The sequence below is a fragment of the Hermetia illucens genome, chromosome 3, assembly GCF_905115235.1.
Source record: "Hermetia illucens chromosome 3, iHerIll2.2.curated.20191125, whole genome shotgun sequence".
Lineage (NCBI taxonomy): Eukaryota > Metazoa > Arthropoda > Insecta > Diptera > Stratiomyidae > Hermetia > Hermetia illucens.
In genome coordinates, this window is record NC_051851.1 from 130,656,377 (window position 1) to 130,679,471 (window position 23,095).

The window sequence follows — 23,095 nt, forward strand, 5'->3', positions numbered from 1 at the left end:
AAATATGAGGAAGTTGCATGCATACAGAATATACATAAGTGTTGAAAATGTAAAGCCAAGTTGAAGGTGTTTCTGTTGTTCATGGACGTGTTATATACAATATATACATATTTGTAATGTTTTTATTTTATATATGGAAAGTAGTAAAGTATAAGGGGGGTCTACATAGATCCCTAGAGTACAAAAGTTTAATTTTCTTGGAATAGTCTTTAATTAAACCATGACGATTGTGATGTGTGATTTCTGCTATCGAAACTGGAATAATTTTTGGTGAAGTTTAATAAGATGAACTATATTTACTTTTCAAAACTGATAACTAAAAAGACTTCAGTGCAACTGAGATAACCTTTCAATCAATTTAAATTAAACCAATATAGAAATATTTTCTAGAAGCTGATATAAGCAGGTACGACAATAAATATGAGCAAACAGATTGAGAACTGATAGAAATAACTTTTTGTTTCCTTTTACTATTTGAAACTAAAAATTAAAATAATTTTATTTATTATCATAAACTTGAAAGCCTATTTCGGTCTATTATTATTCCTCATTTGGTAATGTCAAAATATATGTATTATTGAAGATTCTTTAAATGCGATATAATGAGGCATTATTTTTCCAACTGTTTTATCATTCAAGAAAAACATACTAAAAAAGGACAAAGTTTATTCCATACATTCTTTTAAGTATGAGAAAAAGGTTTTGGAAAAGATAGAAACAATAAAAAGAATCGAATTTTCGCAGATCACTTTTAAGGGGATGGCACTCCATTTACGTGAACGTGTATTAGGATTGCTATCAATCTATGTGTCAAAATATATTAGGATAAACATATCTAGAATCAGAACTCACAAAAAAACTTAGTTGGAATAATTAATATCACAAACCTGTTTAGCTAAACCATAATTTCGCTGAAAATCGAGTTATTGTAAATCCATTTCCACCAGTTTTGAACGAGTTGATCGTTTTCCTTACTAACTGACGGCATTTCCCTGGAAAGTAGAAAACCTTGAACCCGTATACATAAAGTATTCAAATTAAGTCAGCATCATGTACATATCATCATTTAGCCAATCTTTTGGACATTTTTGACTGTTGGTGTGAAAAATCATACAATAATGTTTTTAGATTTCAATTCAAAGTCACAATACATGTTAACAATTTTAACTGGTCGAATTTAAATAATTTGGATAAATATTAATATCTAAAATGAATTCATCTTTTCGAAAAATCTATTTTCATTCAATCAAATTATCGCAAAATCACATGAACTTATGATTCGAAAAATCAATAAAACGACCATGTGTGCTCCTTTTCGTCTTTTCGTTTTCGTTCAGTGACAATAACTACTGGAAGTAGGTCACTTTGAACAACAACAATGAATGAAGTAGCAACGCTATAGAATTGGGATTACGTCAACAAATTTACGCAAATCGTAAGCAAATAATGAATAGAATTAACTTTTCAAAAAATAACAAACAAAAAGAATGTGAGGTTTCACACGTTCAGGTGTTAAATATTGATACCGATCTTCATTCATTAGCAAAATGTTAATGTACTCATTGGAAGTTCTATATGTACATTTGAGTATTCTTTGGACAGTTTTTCTTCTTGAATGATTCAAATAAAAACGTGAGTTCCTGCACGTCATCAGTGTCCTAAGTCCTGTACATCCATTAAAATGATAGATAAATCTCTTTTATATTTTATTTTCAATTAATTTCTTTTTATACTTTCCATTATCTTTAACGAAGACTCATCAAGATCATTTTGTTACCATCCATAGTCTCCATCCAAAATCTAAACTGAATAAAAAAAAAGTAAGAAGACAACTCTGTGATCAAATGACGAATAAATTATTCACCTTTTGAATCATCTCCAGGAGAACTGACCATGAAATCTACCGGTATTTGAGCGAGACAAGATAAAATATAAAAATAGAAACAAAGAAATTTATATTAGTAAGAGAGTGAACATAAAAATTCAGTTTTGAATGACGTAAATTTTGTCATTGACGTCACATGAGCTTAGTGCCTTTTTTGCGCATCAGCATTCAAAAATTAATTTTTTAATCCAAATTAGAATTCACATATCAAAGCTTCTAAATGTTTTATATACGTTCTCGGATATATGCGCCTCTTTCCCTATATTAGAGGCAGTTCTGTGCCGCATCGTCTTATGAGAATGAGGTCAATAACATTGGGTTCTAACTTTCTGACAAAATGCACGTAAGTAATTGCTGCTGTAGAAAAAAATGTCTATGAATTTATAATTTAATCGCTCACATGGCGCCCATACTGCACTTTGAAGGGTATTCCAAATTTATTGAGATAAGCAACTCCGCTGAATGTAATAGAACGTTTGGACTCTAGACTATAGATATGGGTGTCATTAGTATAATATGACGAACCCAGAAGAAGTTAACCCTCTCTTTCAGTCCAAAGATCATAGAATTCCAAACCACCCAATTTTGTAAATATATTTTGAAAATGGGTTACAGATCGAAGTACGGATATATGTGTGTAAATTGTCATTTATGTCCAATAAAAATTAATATAACATCTTAAGTTTTATTCTTAGAAATATATTCAAGTTTCTTTAAAAGAACATGCATAGCGACATATTTTCAATGGATTCCCATTAATTCAGTCTGATGGGGTCGTGCTAAATGATTGCTGGTTGCTATGCCTACACGCACGGGACGGCTCGATGATATTGTTGAATAATTCTAATCCATTTGTGAACCATATTTCAATTATTACTGGTTTTTTCATCGGCTCTTCTCTTAATTACACAATTGGTCACTAATATTCGAAATTACGACTCAAATATTTCGCGATGTTCCAAAACTGTTGTAATACATTAGTTTGCCTATATATGTACTGATTGTATGGGGTTATTATGAAATTCAATAGTCCAGCTTTCGGTTTGTTCAACCAGATTTAACTACTTTGTACTTGTTTTGCTTTTTTGCTTGGTCCCGGAGAATTATTGTACACGCAATTCAATGTGATTTATTTGAGAGCACTCCGTGTTGGACGGCTTTACATAGATTATTTAATGTTATTTATATACAAATATGGAACTGCCATAGTTTGCATATATTTTTCAATTTTATACATGCGCTTATTTTTATTAGCGATTACTATCAGATAATGAAAATTACCTAATAATATGATACCATTATTACTAAAACACAATCAGCAATTGAGAAAATTACCGGCCAACTGCACTCTCTTCAATATGAATAGCTGAGATCAGAGGTTTAACAGTTTCAAAATAAATTGCACTGCATCGAATCCCATGTGCACTTTTCAGATAGATAACCGTATATGGCGCTCAAAAGAAGAGTTGATGGAAATTATTAGCTACAAATTTATTCATTATAGATAACCTCTAGAGTTCAACGAGCGGCACGTTTAGCTAAAATAAAAATAGCCGCAAAATATAATAATAAATAAATAAAACATTCGACCTATAACAAGAGAATCTAAATCTATTTTATTAATTAGCATTCAAAGTTTGAAAAATTTAGACTTTATTTCTAGAACCCATCAATTTTGTAAGAATTTCGTAACTGTACTATTCATATATAATATGGGCCTGTTCTATCAATAAGATTTCTACTTTGTTCTCAATAATTTATGACAAAAAAACCTTTTATAATTTCTAATCTACTATCTACTTTGGCGAAATGATACCAAAAATTCTTGACATCGAAAATAGTGAAGCAGATAAAATATAAGCCTCAGTGTCGGATTTATCTAGAACTACATTGGCAACAAAAAAGAATTAGGATAAGAGGCTACTCTTCAAAGCTGCGTAAGATTTTTCCCTCTCACTTGAAAAGATTATCACCCATTTCGACAAGCATGAATTCAATACTGAATTTAACCGTACACTACTAGAAAATTCAAAATGAGAAGTGTGGCGCATATACTAGCATCGTTCAGTAATAAAAGTTCACGTAAACATTAAAAGTCCAATATGTTATCATAATATGTTCGTCAAATTTTAGGAAATTTTCGTTTTGTTTTCGGTAAACTGAGGTGAATATGAGAGTTGCGGGTTGAGTTGAGAATTGTATATAGATGATAAAAAATAGTAGCCATAGATTAGGCTATGCAAATTGATAGAAATCCATGAATTTTTGAGAAAGGTGCTGTCAAAATGTTATTACTATTTCTTCCTTGGTCGGTTTATTGACTCTGATAGATTGTGTACATTATCTCATGAAATTGGAATACATTTTTTGGTTCTAACTTTGTGTTTGTACTTTGTGATAGTACCGTTCACAAAGCAAGAGGAAGCGAAAACCTATCAGTAGTATGACACTGACATTACTACTATAGAAGGAATTTTTGAATTTCTTATGTGACATCCAGCTTACATAATATCATTTTTTAACTTATTTTTCCCAAAAAAATATGCATTCCATTTGACTTCATCTTAATCTTCTGTATCAAAAGTTACAATAGCATCTTCACATTCACAAACTCTGGAATTTGCAAACTCAAAAAAACAGGAAGTGTTAATATTTGTATCTTTTACTCCGAGTACATTGACTTGTCAGTGTGTTTTTCAATATATTTGATTAGATCTATTCCAAGCTTATTTTCCCGAAAAAAAAATAAAGTCAACTGATCATGTTAGTCAACATACAATATTTGTTGTGGAATGTCTCAAAATAACTTTCAATTCCAGGAATGTTTACAAACAGAAAATTCCATTGTTATTGCACTAACCCTAGTTTTTGATCACTTTACGACAAAAATATCACTTTCCTAGAATACTTAAACTCAAAATACTCAAACGTCACCTAGACCCAAGAAAAGTGAAGGACTTTTTTCGAAAAATTCTTACGAAAAACTATGTAATATTTTTTCTACTAAATATCCTATATTTCTCACCTTACTCAGAGCATTTCACGCATAAACAAAATATATGGTTCAATATGTTTACACAACAAATAATAGTGAAACACAATAGTGTTAATATATGGGTCCATAGATGTACGTCAGAATTTTATCTATTATCTGGAAATTCTAAATTTTTGAATATTTTTTCGAGCGTTAATATGATGATAAAATTGTTGTTCACGCTTGATGTATTCGACAGCAAATATTTTTTACATATATCTACATAAGTTTGTGTTTATCTTATGTGCATATTTTGACCATTATTATAGCTTCTGGAATTAAGACTATTTCTTAGAAATGACATTTTCTAGGATGTTGTTTAGAATATGTAAAACAAGACTAAAGTGATATAATGATTTGGCTGCAAAATATTATAGAGAACTCGAATTCTGACAATCAAGAATATAGGTCAGTTGCTAATAGAACCTAACTGTTCCAACTAAATTCTTTGATTTTTTTATCATAAGCGCATAGGAAAAAGAGGTTTAGAATTTCCAAACATTTTTTAGAGAATTTTTAGAAACATGACAAAAACTAATCAGATTCTAAATATAAATAAACCTATTCCGCTATGAAATTCATTCTTTATAAGCATACGGAAAAGTAGACCTCATTTTTATAAAAGTTTATTTATTTTTTATTGGAGGGTTCAGAAATACTTACCAGAGCCGAAGTGTACTTTTCTCTCATTTAAAGGAACAGAAACAAATAGGGTCTTTTATCGATCCTTCTCCCCATCCGCTCTAAACAAAAGTTGTGCCGCAAGGGAGATAGTTTAACCAGGTCACATTTCATATAATCGCTCCAATTTCCTTGCCTTTTTTTGACTGTTCTGTAGAAAATTGGACCCAAAAACGCAACTTATATTTTATGAGCAGATTTACATTTATTTAAAAAAATGCGCTGATAGATTCTTTTATTTTTGTTTTGTATATTCATTTCCGTTTCAAATCGTGCTATAAATCGTCACTAATAAAATTAAAATAAAACAGCATCTTCAGACATTTAGCTTATATTTTGAAATCTTCGATCGTTTTACATTCTTCTTTTCATCTCGATATTTTTTCATGTAGTTGACACATTTTATTCCTTTTTTTCTCCTTTTGCCTGTAAATAAAATACTAATTATTAGTTTTTACAATTGCTGATTCAGTGTTACTTGAAGAGGAAATGTTTCTCTTCTTTTACCGCACGCTAAGATCAGCACGCATCACTTCTGCTTTTTAAGTTTGCATTTCCTTCTCGAACTTTGAATTCAACTCTCTAACTCCCTTCCATTAACTCCACAATGTTTACATTTTCTTCACTATTATTATGGCCAAAATCTATCTATCACCATTCTAAACAGGATTATCTGGTTCAATCTAATTCCATGAGAATTCAAATTTTCATTCCTTTTCCAGTCAAGCAAAACAAAAAAGTAACTGATTGCAATTCTTTTCACATTATTCAATGAATTATACGACCTACGGTCATTTCTTCTCAAGTTACCCAAATAGCATTCTTTGCAAACTACCTCCCAGGCATTAACAAGAAATCTACCTACTTCAAGTGAACTAGGAGATTGTCTCATAAAAGTATATCAACACTAATTTATAAATCAATCAAAGATATACATTCAAGTCAGGTTTTCCCCAATGTGCTGTTTATTCCTTAAATATTTGCAAAGCGTATTTGTATTTTCTATGACCTGATGTCGCCATTTTCATTCTATTCATCTACAACTAATAAAGTATATAATAATATTATAAATAATTATAATAAATGCCTAGGCACCATTAAACAACTTTTATATTCCCGTAGGTGTAATTCTGTTGATATCAGTCAACCAAAGTAGTTGTTAAATTCATTAAATAAATGTTAGGAATGCATAGAAATGTAAATAATTGATGCATGGAATAGTAAAGGGGCTTAAAATTCAAGTTATTTTCTTTCGCAACTATTTCGGTTAGTATTGATTTTTCACGTTGATTGACCACAACACAAATGTGGTCGCTATAACCAATCGGGTGCTAATAATAAATTTAATTCATTACTTCCTTAGCAGTTGGTTATATAAATAGAATATTATTCTTTTAATATCGACAGCAAAGTGGCCTCATGAATTGTCATTGGTTTCATTTTTATGGAACGTTCCCATTAATCAAACATAATTAGAATAATAAATCGAAAAATAAACGGCCTTTCTCATGAATACCAATACAATTACGGGACCATGCAAGTTTAACTATAAATTTTATGAATTTTAATTAATTCACGTGTGGTAGCGGTTGCGCACATGCTCAAGTTCATGACACACCTAATTAACTCTAATATGTACATAAATTTTCAATCGTTCACAAGTATGTTAATAGATTTATTTCCAGAAAGCATCACTAGTATATGTATATGTAAATACTCTACGTCATAATCACATCGTGTGTTGAGTTATTTAAATTAGACCTTAATCTAATCCTAGATTTGATATAAGTAAAAGATTTAAGAAATAAAAAGTAGAGCAAGCCGACTTTTGAAAAGTAAAAATAGGAAATAACTAGATAAGCCGAATTTCACTCAAATTGAATTCGGTCTATTTATGATTAGTTGTAGTGTTTCTAGGGTGCATGGAATCACTGCAACTTGATTGTTTTCACTAAATAAGCGGATTTGTAAGTAATTCAGAGGTAATTTAGAGTGCATTCTTATTATTTCTTTAAAATATTCAGTAATACTCTTTCCTTTAGTTATTTAATTATGACTTTTCAACCCAAACTAAGACCAAACTGGACCTTTTCCAAGAATGTTCTTATAATAAAAAGGTCCTAATTTGTACCCAAAAAAAAAATAAATTGCATAAAATAATTTCAACTACATATTAGCTAACATTTTGAATATAATCGGTAATTTTAAGTTATAATATTATTTGGGCGCCACAAGCAAAATAAGTTCAATCACACAGAAATTTAATCCATTTTGAATAAGAGCCGCTTTATCCAGTTATTCCCTGCGATTACCGATATCAAAATAGGTGTAGAATAGTGTAAGGAAAACCCTCTATAGAGCTTGAAATACAAATCAAATGACTGACACTTCATTGCTTTAACAGTATCGAAATATATCTAAAATAACATTCACCCAAAATAAATTAACAATTATCAAAGTTATTCTTTGCAGACAAACTGACTCTACCTTCAACTCTCCAAATAAGTAAAACATAAAAAACAAGTAGAAAATCAAGAAAGATTACGAAAAAACCGTCATTTCTTGAATCTATAATAGTTTTCTATCCATCTGTATTTGCTTTTGACATTTCACAGCACGTGGAAATGCAAATAATTCATGAATGATATCATCATTTTATAACTATAGCTATATTATAGCTAGCAGATAGATATTTATACAGTTATCATATGTTTTTGTACCTGCGTGGAAAGATATTTTCGATTTTTGCCATTTATATCGCTTTTTCCTATTTTTAACAAAACTCTATTTTAACCGAAAGTTTCTCTATTTTTAGCTCAGTGAAAATCATTAAACTTCATTTTAATTTATACACTTTTTATAAATGAAGATCACAAACCTGAAAATCGAAATCACAATATTAATGGCAATCAGCAATCTACCTAATAAAAAGGTTTGCAATAGAAAAAAGTTGGAAACTTATCAAATGAAAGTTAACTTTAATTTGTTAAAAATAATTTCATGGGGGATCAATTAAGTAATTTGCATATTTGGATTTACGTAGGACACATAATTAAGTGGTACGTGTGGCTATTCACGTCATTGCAATTTTGATGAATAATATAGATAATAAGATAGATTGTAGTTCTTCCCCATTCCAAATCGTTTACTATAGAAAGTAGACTTTTTTCAGAAAATGTATATTTATTATAGATAATCTGCTTTCCAAAATTTCCAAAGATTTGTTGGAGTCACCAGGCATTTAATTTAAGAACTGAACATATACAATTAAAATCCGGATAGCTGAGTGGTTAGAGCACAAGGCTGTCGTACGGAAGGTCGCGGTTCAAATCTCACTTTTGACAGTGGGAAACATGTGTTATTTTCAGTAATTTGCTCGCTTTACCCAGAAAGATTTAATTTTTATTGGTCCCCGAATAACTATTAAACTCCATCGAAGACAGACAAAAAAGTAAATGTCGATGAGCTTCTATTTGGGACCCTCTTTACGCCATGAAGGAATAAAAAATCAGAACATTTCCATCTTAAGGTTAAACTGTTCTATGCTAAATTTGAATTATTCTAACTGTTCTATTGCCGCCAAGCTCCGTAACCTGCTTAAGAGAAAGCACAACACTCCAAACTCAAAGTTTTTGTTTCCTTGATCTGCAGTATCAACCATAACTAAGACGAACTACGGGCAAAGGTCAAATACAAAAGTACAAATAAACGGGCTGGATCCAGGGGAAAAAGCACAGCGCGGTCAAAGATAAATTGTAGGCACCTATCCTATAATCACATGAGCTTTGTTAAAATTCAAACTTGGAGCCACTTCGAAAATTCGCCGGAATCTTCCATTTTCTCTCCCCCCTCACCCTTTTTGGATTGACCTGGCCATGATACAATCAGGGATCACTGCTGACTTATCTGATAATTTCTAAAACACCACTTGATCATCTGGAAACAAACCTTAAAACAAGTCGGGAAACCAGAAACTGAACGCTTGAGGTATGAAAGGTTTTGCGTATTGCCTAAATAAGCACATCTGAGTGGTTATTCGTCCCGTTTGTAGCTAACTCGTGACGTTTTTGCATTTGGTTTGTCAGACCATTCACTTTAGTATGATATTGACTTTCAAAGTATTAGAATGCACGAAATCTGCATAAAAGTAACAACTTTGACAACTTTGAAAACTTTCCATCAAAGTTGGCAGTATCCAGTTCCAAATCAATGTCTAAAAAATATACCTGTGGTTGTCTCCTATTATTAACTTTATTTAAACCGGTATTGGTATGGAAAGTATTTTGAGGCCCTAGATACCAGTAGTTTCTGAGAACGGGTCCTTCGAGTAACTGATTCTTTTCGGACCTCCGCACTCCTCTCCATTGCACCTAATGCCAAAACTAATAATCGACTGATACCCTACGCGACTATACTCGGTGAACAAAAAATGTACACTCCCCTTTTATATGTGTGGGGACCGCCCTCCCTGCATGTAATGGGACTCACAGGTCTAACTTTATTACCAAATTTCATACCAATAGGAGTAACGGTTTCTCAGATGTAAGGTGTGACAGATAGACAGACAGACAAACGGACGGACGGACAGGCAGACACACAGTAAACCGATTTTAATAATGTTTTATTTAACATAAAACCTTAAAAAGCAGTCGTCTGAAGAACTTCAACAAACAATTATTCAAATGAGTCGTTTATTTTATTTGCTTTTGATTTATACTTTTTGACCACTTTAAGTAAAACATGGTTTTGTTACCTTTCAGGGAACACCTGACCTACAAAAACTGAACAATTAGCAGATAAATTTTTGCCTTTCTGGATTAAAAGGGAATTTTTCCTTTGAATCCCATGGAAAAAAGAACTTCAAAAGATGTCAACCAATTAATCTTTTACCTATTTCTTTATTTGTCTATTTTTTTTTATTTAATTTATTTCGTCTTATATCATTTCTGCGTCACAATATGTCGCAAATATATTTTTTTTCCATTGAAAACCTGAAAGTTATCCTATGATGCCCCCTGGTACCAATAAAATGTTATTTATATCCCATTCGACTTTTTCCAAGTTAAATAAAACACAAACCGACAATTATTCATGAGAAACTTTTAAAACTAGACGAAAAAACCCATTATTTTGCGTCAATCGAATACGCGTCCTCTGTCAACAACAGATTCGAAAGACTAAAAAATGTTGAAGTGACTCGCAATATTTTTTGAGACCCCTGATTGATGCTATTTTGGAATAAAATTGATAAGAATTACCAATTTTAGATCATGTGACTTTGTCTTGATATTTTTTGATTTATTTGCTTTTCTTCCACAACTTTGAAGTTTTTCGTTAAATAAGATATAAAAATGTATTTCCCACAACCCATTCATTCTGTGAAGTTTGCAAGAATTTTATAATTTTAAACTTTTCCCCGCATTATAATTCAACATTATTAAATACACAGAGTCGTCCATACGCATGTATTCACTCGTGACTAACATCATTTCAATGTTTATAAACATATTCAAACCGGATTTTTCAAAATTCACTCAAAATGTCCGTTGGGAGGCCTCCAATCAATATTCTGCGTCATTTCGTGGGGTTATCGATAACAATACGTCAATCCACTGGAAAACCTACTATTCATTTTCTATAGAAACAAAAATGTACCGTAATGACTGGTCAATGTTGATAGTGAGTTCTACAAAGACGGTTAATTTGAAGCCAGTTGTAATTCCTTTCTAATATTTTAAAATTAAATAGTGAAGTATTGAAAGTGTATTGATTCAGATTTAACTGTATTTAAAATGGTGCATAAGAATTTTGGTTATAGCAAAGTGAATTTACGGTGGTGCCAATGGAAGTCATTCGCAGTGGTGCGTCCTAGATATACATTCATATTACCTACAAAAATAATTATTTTTCAAATTTATGAATTTAATTACAGTGACAGGCTTAATTGTATTATTGAAACGTAGAAGTTTGTACTAGAAAGCAGTTAAAGATGGTTTTTAATTTAATTTTTAATTTAGTAATTGAACTTCTTGCATTTGATTTGGGGTCTCAATTTGGGTTCGCGTAATTTGTTTAAAAATATAAATGTACCATAAAATGACCCGCGGCACCTCTTATTTCAACCATTCAGAAAACCTTCTACAAAGGAAATGAAAATATATTACAACACATTTTTACTCCTCTTTGTTCTGATAAGTCATAAACTCTGGGATCGAAGAAAGCCTGTCAAACGTTTTTTACTATCCATTTTGTACCGTCCTTCATTATTAAATTCAAATTAAAATATTCAAAATATGTAACAAATAAATAGCTTGAAGGAGAAAATAAATATTCATAATCATTTCTACCAAATTGTATAACATAGCACATGAACCAACATTTGGCATAATAATAAATAAATTTTCTCCATTTTTTTGCAGAATATCGTAGTTGAGAGTGAAAACTTAGCCGATTTTCTAAGTAATAGAGATTTACTTCTACCAAATAAGATGTCGCTGCTGAAGTTTCTTGCAATTGTGAGTATTTAAATTGGATTAAATCAATAAATTAAAAATCATTATATCAGCTTAAAGAGGACGAAGGTGTCCCTCTTGATCATGAACAGGTCTCCTGACATAGAAATGATTTATGTAGTTTTCGTATGCAAAGCAATAAATACATGAAATGGTTTACTAAAAGCAAAACATTTATTTAAACCATAATTACTCATATATGCGAAGAGATTCATTGTCTGTATATGAATGAATCAATGGAATCCAAACATGAGTCACATCCGTACGTGCAACTTTACCCATCAACCTTTCCAGGGAAAGAACTGATCATTAATACTTGGAATTAAACCACAATTGGTAATCCATGTTTCACACGTTTTCTCCTCAGCAATCATCGGAACTATTTTTTATTTTTCTTCAGCCTTCCATATTCATTATCCCAACACTTGATTCACCCATTGACGTCAAAGCATCACTCAGTAGCCACTTGGAAAAATGTTGAATAAAAACCCAATAATTTCATACGGGATTTATAAATTATTAAAATCTAACAACAGTCTAATAAAAAAACAGCTGAACGAATGGGTAAGCTGACACACCTCTTTCCAGAAACACACCTGCCTGGGAAGTATGAGAACTAAACTAATTTACGCAGTTTCGCACAGAGAGTCGGCATTCACCATTCATCTTCAGTGTTACAGCAGTAAAACGAAATTTTCAAGAGATTTATCTTGAAAACGACCAGCAAAATAATCAGTAGCGAACAATCTCTTTTATACCTCACTAAGCATAGTGTTACCTACATGGGTTCACATCACAGCAGGTGATTTCACATTTCACTTTCACATTTTTCTGCAAATGACGTAAATTGGGCCCCCATACAAGGCATCATCATATTGTTATCATCGTTGGTGTCCAACCATAATATATAATACTACCTTGGACGTCAGCAGTGTGAACGGGTTTAGCCAATATGTGTGTCCGGTCTGATTTCAATACATTCTCCATTCCTTCATTCAATCAAACCAATTAGCCATGATTGACAGACTGCTTCTTTTTTCTTTGACTAAATAGTCTTGTGCAATACAGGCGTCCTAAGTGGGGCCGGCTCAATGAGAAAATATCGTTGGAACAGAAAGATCTTATACACAATGTGAACGATTATCAGTTCAAGTCACCCAAACTATTTAATCTTAAATATTTTATGACACTAATTCCACTGCTACCACTGTTTTCAAAAATCACCTCCCGGTCAACGGGGGTTTCAATGCCAGTACCGTCAAAACCATTTAACTATTCAAGATGTCTTAAATGTTAGGTATCGTAAAAGGTCTACTATTTCATCTAAAGAAGCAGCCCTAATAGCCGCCATCACTTTGATGAGAAGAAAGATACAAATTTATCTCATTTATGGGAAAGTTTTTCGATTTAGATAGAAATGTTGTTTGGACTGATGAACTTTGCTAGACATTATACTTGTTAATTGAATGCGAATGAATACATAAGAGGAATGCGTTTTATAACACGTGCTCTATCATTTTTTATTAACTATCATCATTTCGAAATCTTGGTGATGTTATCTTGATCACAATCTACTTCTTAACAGTTAATTTAAATCCTTCCTTTTCAATAGTTCGACAAACCAAATTGGTTCTTTGACTCTGAGTCGGTTCTTTGATTGCAGCCTTCTATTGAAGAGTCTCACATCCGATCTACTGTCAGCGGCAATTGAATATTCCCATGTTTTGCATGGTGCTCTTCCAGGCCGTTTTCCTCATATAGGTACCTTGCTGGCAAAACAGGTCCTCCGATGTCACTGAGTACCAGATGAGCATGTTGACCCACATTTTTTTATACGGCTATGCATCATGCCTTCATGTCCTACGCAAATGTTCTATCTGGGGCAGGGTCTTCCACGTTCAATGTGAATGTGAGGCTTCGCTTCTATAAAACAGTTGTCAGAATATTTTGACTGTTCTTTGACCTTAAATTAGGATGCTTGAAAATTATTGTGGATTTGGGTCGTGCGAAGTACGAGTATTTCTGATAAAGTGTGCGAGGCCGATTTTTATTCAAGGAGGTCTTCGATACCTCTGTCATAGTAAAGCTACGAATACTCTAATCTTGCGGCTGCATGCATTGAATTGACAACTTGGCGGTACAGAAATGAATCTCTAAAGAATTCAGTCGGCATGACCAATGAAAAGGAAATACTGGTGGACATTAGACTCATAAAATTTAAGGTAGCCTATCCGGAAAGCCAACGGTTGAAACAAGCTACCGGGAAAAAGTATATGAAATTTGAGTACAGATAAAGAACATTCAACTACATCAATCTAGCTTTACTAGCTATCAGTATTGAACAATGAGATTAGGTTAACACCTCCCAACATAGACTCCTGCACATTGGATTCTTCAAGGCAGATATCCAAAGTCATCAAGTACTCGGAAAAAAATTGAATGAAATAATTTTGAGTATTTAGGGATTATCTTGAGATCTAGAACAGGATACTACCGACCCTTTTTAGATTGCTTCAGCTGGATAAACGATACAAATACATATGAGACCCTTATGATACCAAAAACGAGAAACAACTCAATCAGTTAACATCATAGGTAACTATCAAGTCAGACATGTTTTGATATCTATGCTCGGAGATAATAACCAACTAAAGCTTACGACTTCTGTTACCAATGGATCAACTGTCAAGCCATTCCTGCCAATATTTTGCTTTGAAAAGTGTAATAAATTCTTCCGTAAAACATGCCCTTAAAAGTGACAGGCCCGTCTGACTTATAAAAGTGACAAACCTGTCTAACCTAAACCGCTTTTCATCACCACAAATGGACTAATTTTTGCACTTCCTTCACCTTTCCTTCTCTTGGATGATACTCGTAATTTTTTCTCGAATTACGAGTACGTTTTAAATCCTTCCTTTTTTCTACTCATATTGTATGTTTACCTTAGCTTCTGTTATTGCCAATGCTTCCCCTCATTCGAGATGGTACAATGTGCACACCAAAATGATAACGTTCCCCGTAGTTCGCGGAAGTCATCTTCAAATTGAACTCATATTTGATCTGCGCACTAGAGTTGTTTGTGCTGAAAGCTACTTATCACTAGATTGGAGATTCGATCTTTGTCCTGAGCATATTTTTTGGTACCATATATCAAATTTGTTGACCATAATCTTGAAATTGCCAATTTCTGAGCTATAGTTCAATTGCTAAGGTCTTGCTCGTGGCAAGACTCTATTTGACCCATTTCATAAACCGAAAGATATACACGTAAAAAACATTAACCAGACAGTGCAATTAGCGAATCATTTCTCATTGAAAAATTCATGTTTGATGGTAGCTCATGCAATGAACTGCAATTATTAGACACTAATGTTTCGACCTCAATCTTATAGGTTAAACCAACCCCAAAAAATTTCAAAATCAAAAGTTTTACAAGAATTAATAAATATCTCGAAAAACAAGGTGTCGACTACTTGCAAGCTTGGTATTTTCTTTAAAATTTTATCCGGAAATTATCACTAATTCGAAAAAAATTGACCGCAAGAATAATTTCTAATACTAAAAAAAAACGAAAAAAAGCTAACAATCTGTTGAAAGTTCGATACATGTCATTTACCGTAAAAAACTTGTTTATTTTCAACTTACCCAATCTTCTTTGATTAAATTCCCTGCGTAGATACTAGAAAGAATAGCAAATATAACAGAAACTGTGACTAAGATAAAACTGTAAGGTTGTTTTTTATACTAAATGGCAGACACAATTCTTCTGTATTGTGATATCGATAGATCGGAAGTGAGACGCCATTCCCCCCCCATCAACACACCTTCAAAACGCTATGAAAAAGAGATCAAGGTCGAGTCATCTACAATGAGTTAATAGGTTTGGGCAATCATGATTTGCAATGGCTTATTGATTAGAGGATGATCAACTCCGACGGTCTTTATCCATCCCTCAATAAATAAATCATTAAGAATTCCAATCACACAATTCATTACACATGTTCCTATCGAAATATCAATGTAGGCAATACAAAAAGTAATTGTATCTAGTCTTTAATATAAAAAGTAATCTTTTATTCCGGAAATCGATTAACCGAGAAATTAAAAAAAACTACAAATCAAATATCAATAACAAATTAAGAAAAACAAATTAATATACATTTTGAATATAATGACTAGAGTTGCGACTATCGCTTTCCACCCCTTGACGACAAAAGTTTTTTTCTTAATTTTGCCGCTTTTCCTCCTCTATTTCGCCTTGATAACATTTTTCCCGAACATAACAGGACCATCGTGTCTTTATCAATTTTCATTACTTGTTATCACGGAAGTAATCATATTTCAGTGAAACATCTGATCAAGTAATTAAAAGAATGGCATTGAAGGTGTTCTTCCTTCAATTATTTAAAAAAATTGAAAGCTGATATTTTATCAGTAATCAACGTAACGAATCAGTAAAGGTCTCAGAAAAATTTTCCGGCATATTTGCAGTCTTTAATTTATACCTCAAGACTATTCTTTTAAAATGTTCTTTTTCTTTCTTGAACTACTATTGTAAACTTCAACCACCCTTGTTTCCTATCTCATTAAAAATTCATATTTAGTCCCCAGTACGTTTACAATTTGCACCTGATTTCATCCCCGGAATAATTCATTAACTTCTTGTTCCGGTTTTAATTTTTATTGTTTGCTCGTGCAATCGCTTCCTCCTTATTATATTTTCAGTAATTCTTTTCTGATTGCTAAAATAGATGAATAATTCAAATCATGGTCAGTTGTAAGCATTAGCAAGAACAGTACGTGTAACAGCTCCGTACATATGTGCTTATATAGAAACTATCGAAAAAATATTTGCGAATTGTGACCAGCGCAGCAAATCAATAAGCACAAAAAATACCAGAAAGAATAACAATACCAGCGAAAAATAATAAAGAAGGTCACTAACCATTCGATAATCGAATGCTATGAGGAAGTAAGACAGGGGTTCGAGTGATATATAAGCGAAATAATAACAATCGAACAATCATTCAGGCATTATTAAAAAATGCACTCCACGAAAAAAAATTGAAACAGGATGTATCTGATTGACATTCGTGGATAAAATAATGTTTATAAAAGTATGCGTATTTAATCTTATACTTATCGCCGATTTCTGGGTGCTACTCTCTTCTGTAGCTATTCAAGATACTTAGAAACTAGTGCGCATTTGTTTGCTTCCTAAAGTGATAAATTTTTTCTACATCTATGGGCACTTCAAACTCAATTGACAAATCTTATGATTTATTTTCTTTTTTTATTTTCGCTTATGTTTCGTGCTTTTTGCTTTGTCTCTTTTTTTTCTAAACATAATTTTCAAATCATATATCTTTCTTCTGATTAAGTTTTTTTTATTTTTTAACCTTAGATTATATTTTTTGTTACTACAATTAAAATAGAATCAATGAGATTATGCTCAATTGCCGACTCTAAATACATGAAAGATCTCTCAGCGTCAATTAAATTAATTCTTCCGGAAAAGAAAAAAATTGTTATTATCTCCTTTTTTGTTTGTCACTTCTTCATGATTGCTGAAAAAGTGTGACAACGAACGTAAAGTAAAAGATTCTATAGAACTCATCTAAGACTATTTTGTTTTGACTGGAAATACGGAAATTAGATGGCTTGCATTCATTAATTTAAATATATTTGTATAAAATTCCACTTCGTTAAGTTTCTATATTAGATATCTGATATTTAGATATGAACCTATAATATATGCGGATGTAGTTTTTACCAAATATCATATTTTGCTAAAATAGTTAAATTTATTATTGACGGTGTTATTCTCTTTCTAATGGGTTTTTACCATTCGGTTTCACGTCACAGGCATACACTGGCGTAAAAGCGTTCTAATATATTTGCATTTGAAAGTGTTTGATTGAGTAATAGTCATAATGTGGTTATTTGCAATCGAGTTCAATCAAAGCTTATTTAAACTTGAGGTAGGATCAGAACTTTTTCTCAATTCATTCAGAAACAATGATGACGCGGAAATCATATAAATAGAAATTCAATACCATCAATATGAACCACATTGTTCCGGATTGAATTGCTAGTTTCGATAATGGTCCTATGTTATTTATATGTTACGGGGGAAACCAAAATTATGAACTAGATCCAAGAAAGAGTTTATCTTCCAAATCTGTAGAGCTTATTATTCCATAGATACCAACTAATTAAAACTATTACTATCAGCACCTCCTTTGCTATGTAACAAAAATAAAAACTTATTAATCGTATTCCGCCCTGGTATCTTAATCTGAATATTGAGCATTTGTATGTCCCCTATTAGTGTAGTCTCAATAAAAAATTCTTTGCTGAATTACACTCCACGTTATTATGAAACAAAGGACACAAATGTCACCTTTTTCAATAATGCTAAATGTTGTTATCAAAGTTATTAAAAAATTGAATTAACTGTTATATACTTTCTTCTTACAACCGTTTGTTTCCACGATATCAATTTCTTTTACAAATGATGAAGTTCGAAAATCAAGTTGCATCATACAATTCGAGCTGTAAAATGTTACTGATTTTTATTGGTATTTGGGATGAATAAATTTTTTTTGTTTACAGAAAAATACTGACGTCAATATAGATTATTTATGGTTATTTAAAAAAAAATATTTGATGAAGGGAAAGGCCCTACTTTATTTAGTAAAATTTTCTTTCTTTAATGATCAATAATTAGATTGCGTAACACATTATTATCGTAATATTGTTAACATTCAGGAAATTGTGTTCACCACTCAAATGAAATATGATCTTCTCTTGAAACTTTACTAATTACAATTATCACAATTATCAATTATCAGAAAAATGGATATTGTAGTGAATTGGGGAGCTATTAGGCTACACAGCAAGCTGAGGTATACTAAATTAGGCATTTTGCAAAATAAACTTTCTAAGTAAACCAGAGATTGTCATCAGATAAATAAGATGAGATCAATTGTAATATATATACATATTATATTATAATGCGGAGCTTGAATTATTATCTGTAATTCAATTGAAATTTCACAACTCTACATTCAGCGTTAATGTTTTCATTCATTCTTTCCTATTCTAAACAATTACTTGTTCATGCTGTTAAGGAATTTGTATCTTTTATTATTGTTCCTGGGGCTATTTCCATCGAACTACCGTAAAAAGTATAAAAAGCTCCAAGAACGATAAAAACACAAAAAAAGCTAATGAAGAATCACCATGAAACTATGTGAAGTATCATTCACTGACGTCAATCCACACACAACCAAATATAAACATTAAATTTTAAGTTGTTAGCCTGGTCGCCAGCGAGTTAACCGACCGCAAACCTCACAAAATAATTGAAAATTTGTCTTAAAATCAAATAGGAGTGAAAAAGATAGAAAAGTCCACACAAAAGTGCAAAAACAAATTGTATAGAAAGAAATAGGTTGCAGGTTAATGGATGCTTTGTGATAAATAAAAAGTGTTGGTACTCCAAACACATTGAAAGCTTAAAAGTTTAATTAATTTGTACTATATGAATATGCAAACATACGTCTCCATTACAACCTTGAGTTAAATGATATACTAATACATATTCACCATTTAAATTATTTATTTACGCGCGAATTCATTTGTCATACTGAAAAGAATCCAAGAAAGATAAATCTTAATCATTGGTTTTTTTTTCACTGTCGATAGTGGAGCTCCACGTGTTAGGCCAAGCACCCATTTTTCCACAAAGTGGTTTCGTTTAGACAGAGAAACTTATCACACCCTGCCCCATATTTGCTGTGAGAGCAGCATAATAAAAAGAGGTTGCCAGGTATTGGTTGCAACCCTATATTCATTTGCAAACACAGAATAGTTAGTAATTATATGGGGCTCTTATCTAGATGAACAGAGAAGGCGTTCTGAAAATCAGAACTTTCTGTCTGAGGTGTAAAACACAACTTCCTTACTTTCAAAGTTTCCCGTATAATGACTTTTGGAAAAGAAATTCCACACTAATGAAGAGAAGAATGGGTTCTCTTGTTCTTCTTTTTCTTTAGCATTTATCCCGTTTACAAGCGGGGTCAGTTGGTCGTGATCAGTTGCGCCATTTTATTTTATTAAAGGCTTTATCTGGATGTAGTCGCGAGGCCATCAAATCATCACCAGCGTATCAAGCCCTTTGATCGCTTGCCATCGGCTTCGATGTTCAGACCAATCTTGGCGAGTGAATTCTCTTTAGCACGAATTACATGGTCATACCATCGAAGACAGTTCTCTCAATTTTTTCATGACCGGTGCAACCCCGAGGGAAACAATAAGTTCTCGAAAAAAACTACGTGCGAAAATGCACAAAATAATGATTCAGCCAAAACACAAATTAGCGTTTACCGACAATCAGAAATTTCTGTAAAATATTGATGCAAAAATATTCACAAAGAAACCCGTGACAGAGCTTTTCCCAGAGCGTCTTTGGAAGAAGCAACTTGCTGTCTTCACTGTATCTCAGTTAAAAATTATTTGAAAGAATAACCATTTGAATTTAGTCAAAGTATTAATAAATTATCTCCTAAACGGTCTCATTTTCACCCTCTATCAGGAATTTATCATACACCTGCGTCAACAAAACTACACAGGAGTCTTCTTAACGTGCACACTAGCTTCGGCAATGTATCTAATTGAATTTTCCTTGCTTTGCGGAGTGTACAGTGGACTCGCTTATGTTGTAAAATGACCCATCATGATCATCATATTGTCCACAGATGTTGTAAATTAGTACGTGTTCTGGGCATGGTGTATCTGAATATTTCCAGCCTTTCTCTATGAAATGGTGGGTTGCTTTCAAAAGACCTGCTTACAATAATGATGACTGATCATATATAACGTTCAGGTATAAGAGATGTCGATCAAAATGTGACAGTCAATAAGACGCAATCAAGACATAAACCTTCATCTATAGTTTGATGAACGATCGTTAACAGGGATGTTGCTTTTTTTTAGCGGAGGAGCCTTTCATATTTAGTTTGCACTTAAAAGTCGGATGGAGATCCCCGCATATTTGTAATAATATTGACATGACTGAAGCAAGAAGACTGGATACAGAAGGAGGAAATCAAGTGGCTACGGGGCACGGAATATCATTGCGTATTTCGTAGGGAAGAGGTAGCTAGCTGTCCCGTGATCCATGTGGTTAATGTTTTGGTTTTTCATTGGCGCCTCAATAGTTTTCTTTTGTGTGTATGCTCATCCCTTACAACAAATAAACAGCTCTCCAATGCTACATGCTGACAGCCATGTGTTCGCAACCACGGTGCCGTTCACACGGACCACATACACAGTACTATTCGTAAAATCAGACCTCTTGGGCGGAATTTCGTTCGCGCATTTACCGTTGACGGTCGAACATGCGCAATGATTTTTCTTCATCAAAAAATTTCAAACAATGCCCGGGGAGTTGAATTTCTGTATTCAGTTTTCTTGATTTGAAGACACAAAGATTGTCTAGACACTACATTATCGTTTGCGAGGTTCTTCCACCAGATTTTATCTGTGCGGTAGGAATTTTACATTGTAGATAGTTTGATATCGCGACTGTCGACAAAAATTGATAAATTGTAGATAGTTTTTAAAAAAATATAATTGCGAACCATAAGAGCCTATAAAATTTGCTCTATTTGGTATGAGCAGGGAGAATTTTTCAGCTACTTAAGGACATTGATATAATGTCATGGATATAATAAAAGACATGGACTAATTAAAGAAATAGATAAATCAAGCTAAAACGTAGTTATTCATGCACTCAATTAGTTACCCTGTTTTTAGAAACATACATCTATTATATTTTTAGATATAGATAGATAGATATAAACCAATCAAAGCAATTTAGATCTTTAGAAACCTTGTATATTGAAGCAGTTAGAATTTCAGAGAGGAAAATATTTATGTTATGGTGCGAAGGAGTGCAGTTTAAACAACCAAATTCGGTAATGATAATACCAAAAAATGCTTCAATGTAAAGTTCTAAAACAATCTTGAAACGAAATACTAAACTGAATATACCTCAAATGCAATTAACCATATTATTTCTTTCTTAATTTTAAACAAAAATATCTAAATTTAGAACATATAGTTGTTTACATAGAAGAATATGCCCTCTGGTTACCAGACCACTTCTAAATTTCTAAAACAAAAGCACTTTTATATTATGTTTTGAAATGTTGAATCTTTTCAGAGATTCTGTTTATTCCCAACATTTTTTATATTTCTCTGCCCACTCGGAACCGCATAATGCTAATATCTATTATAGAAACGTCGTTATCATTTCAACGCCTTTAATAAATATCCAGACTAAGAATAGAAAAGTAATAAAGTTAGTGTTTATCCGTATGCCCACATATTTATCATAAATGTTCAACCAAGATAAATGAATTCACCAACTTTTATAATTGTATAGTCCACGGAATGGTTTTCTGGTTGTTTTCTTTTTGTTTTCACTATTTTATCTACCAGTTATAGATACATGAGCACAAACAAACTTTGTTTTCAAAAACATATCATGCAATTCTATATGACGTTTAATACTGTTGTTTGTAAAAAACACGGTTTAAATGCGCCATATTTTTTTTATTTGCCATGAGTGCAACCAATTCCAACTGCATCGTTATTACGAAGTAATACAACGTCAGTGTCACCATATTTGTATTCTGTACACTAGAATTTTCAAATGAATAAATAAAATTAAATTAAATCCAATCTTGGGCATAAACATATGTGCATGGTGCTATCGTATATGTATGTAGATAAGAAAAACAATTAAAATACATTCTGCTCGCCTTGTTTCTGACGTGGTTAGATTTACATTTCACTTGGGTTATCTTTGAAAGCAATTTATATGAAGACTCAAAGTGCAACTGGAAGTTGATATTCAAAACTCGTACAAGTTCATCCCATTCGCAAGAAAAACTGTAATAACTGTTTATTATT

The 23,095-nt window shown here is 32.2% G+C and overlaps 1 protein-coding gene across 5 annotated transcripts in view; it reads left to right on the plus strand.

Moving 5' to 3' along the window:
• Positions 1-23,095, plus strand: part of LOC119651052 (inositol-trisphosphate 3-kinase homolog) — a 104,892-nt gene that overhangs the window by 19,874 nt on the left and 61,923 nt on the right. For 3 of the 5 annotated variants that reach the window (XR_005249406.1, XM_038054381.1, XM_038054378.1), the window contains exon 2: positions 12,020-12,115. Coding sequence is in view for 4 of the 5 variants with exons in the window: in XM_038054378.1 (XP_037910306.1) it covers positions 12,020-12,115 (96 nt within the window). In the remaining variant the exon portion in view is untranslated. Of the gene's footprint in view, positions 1-10,534; positions 11,462-11,764; positions 11,954-12,019; positions 12,116-23,095 lie in introns of those variants that run through there. The other 2 variants (XM_038054379.1, XM_038054380.1) reach the window with 2 other exon arrangements.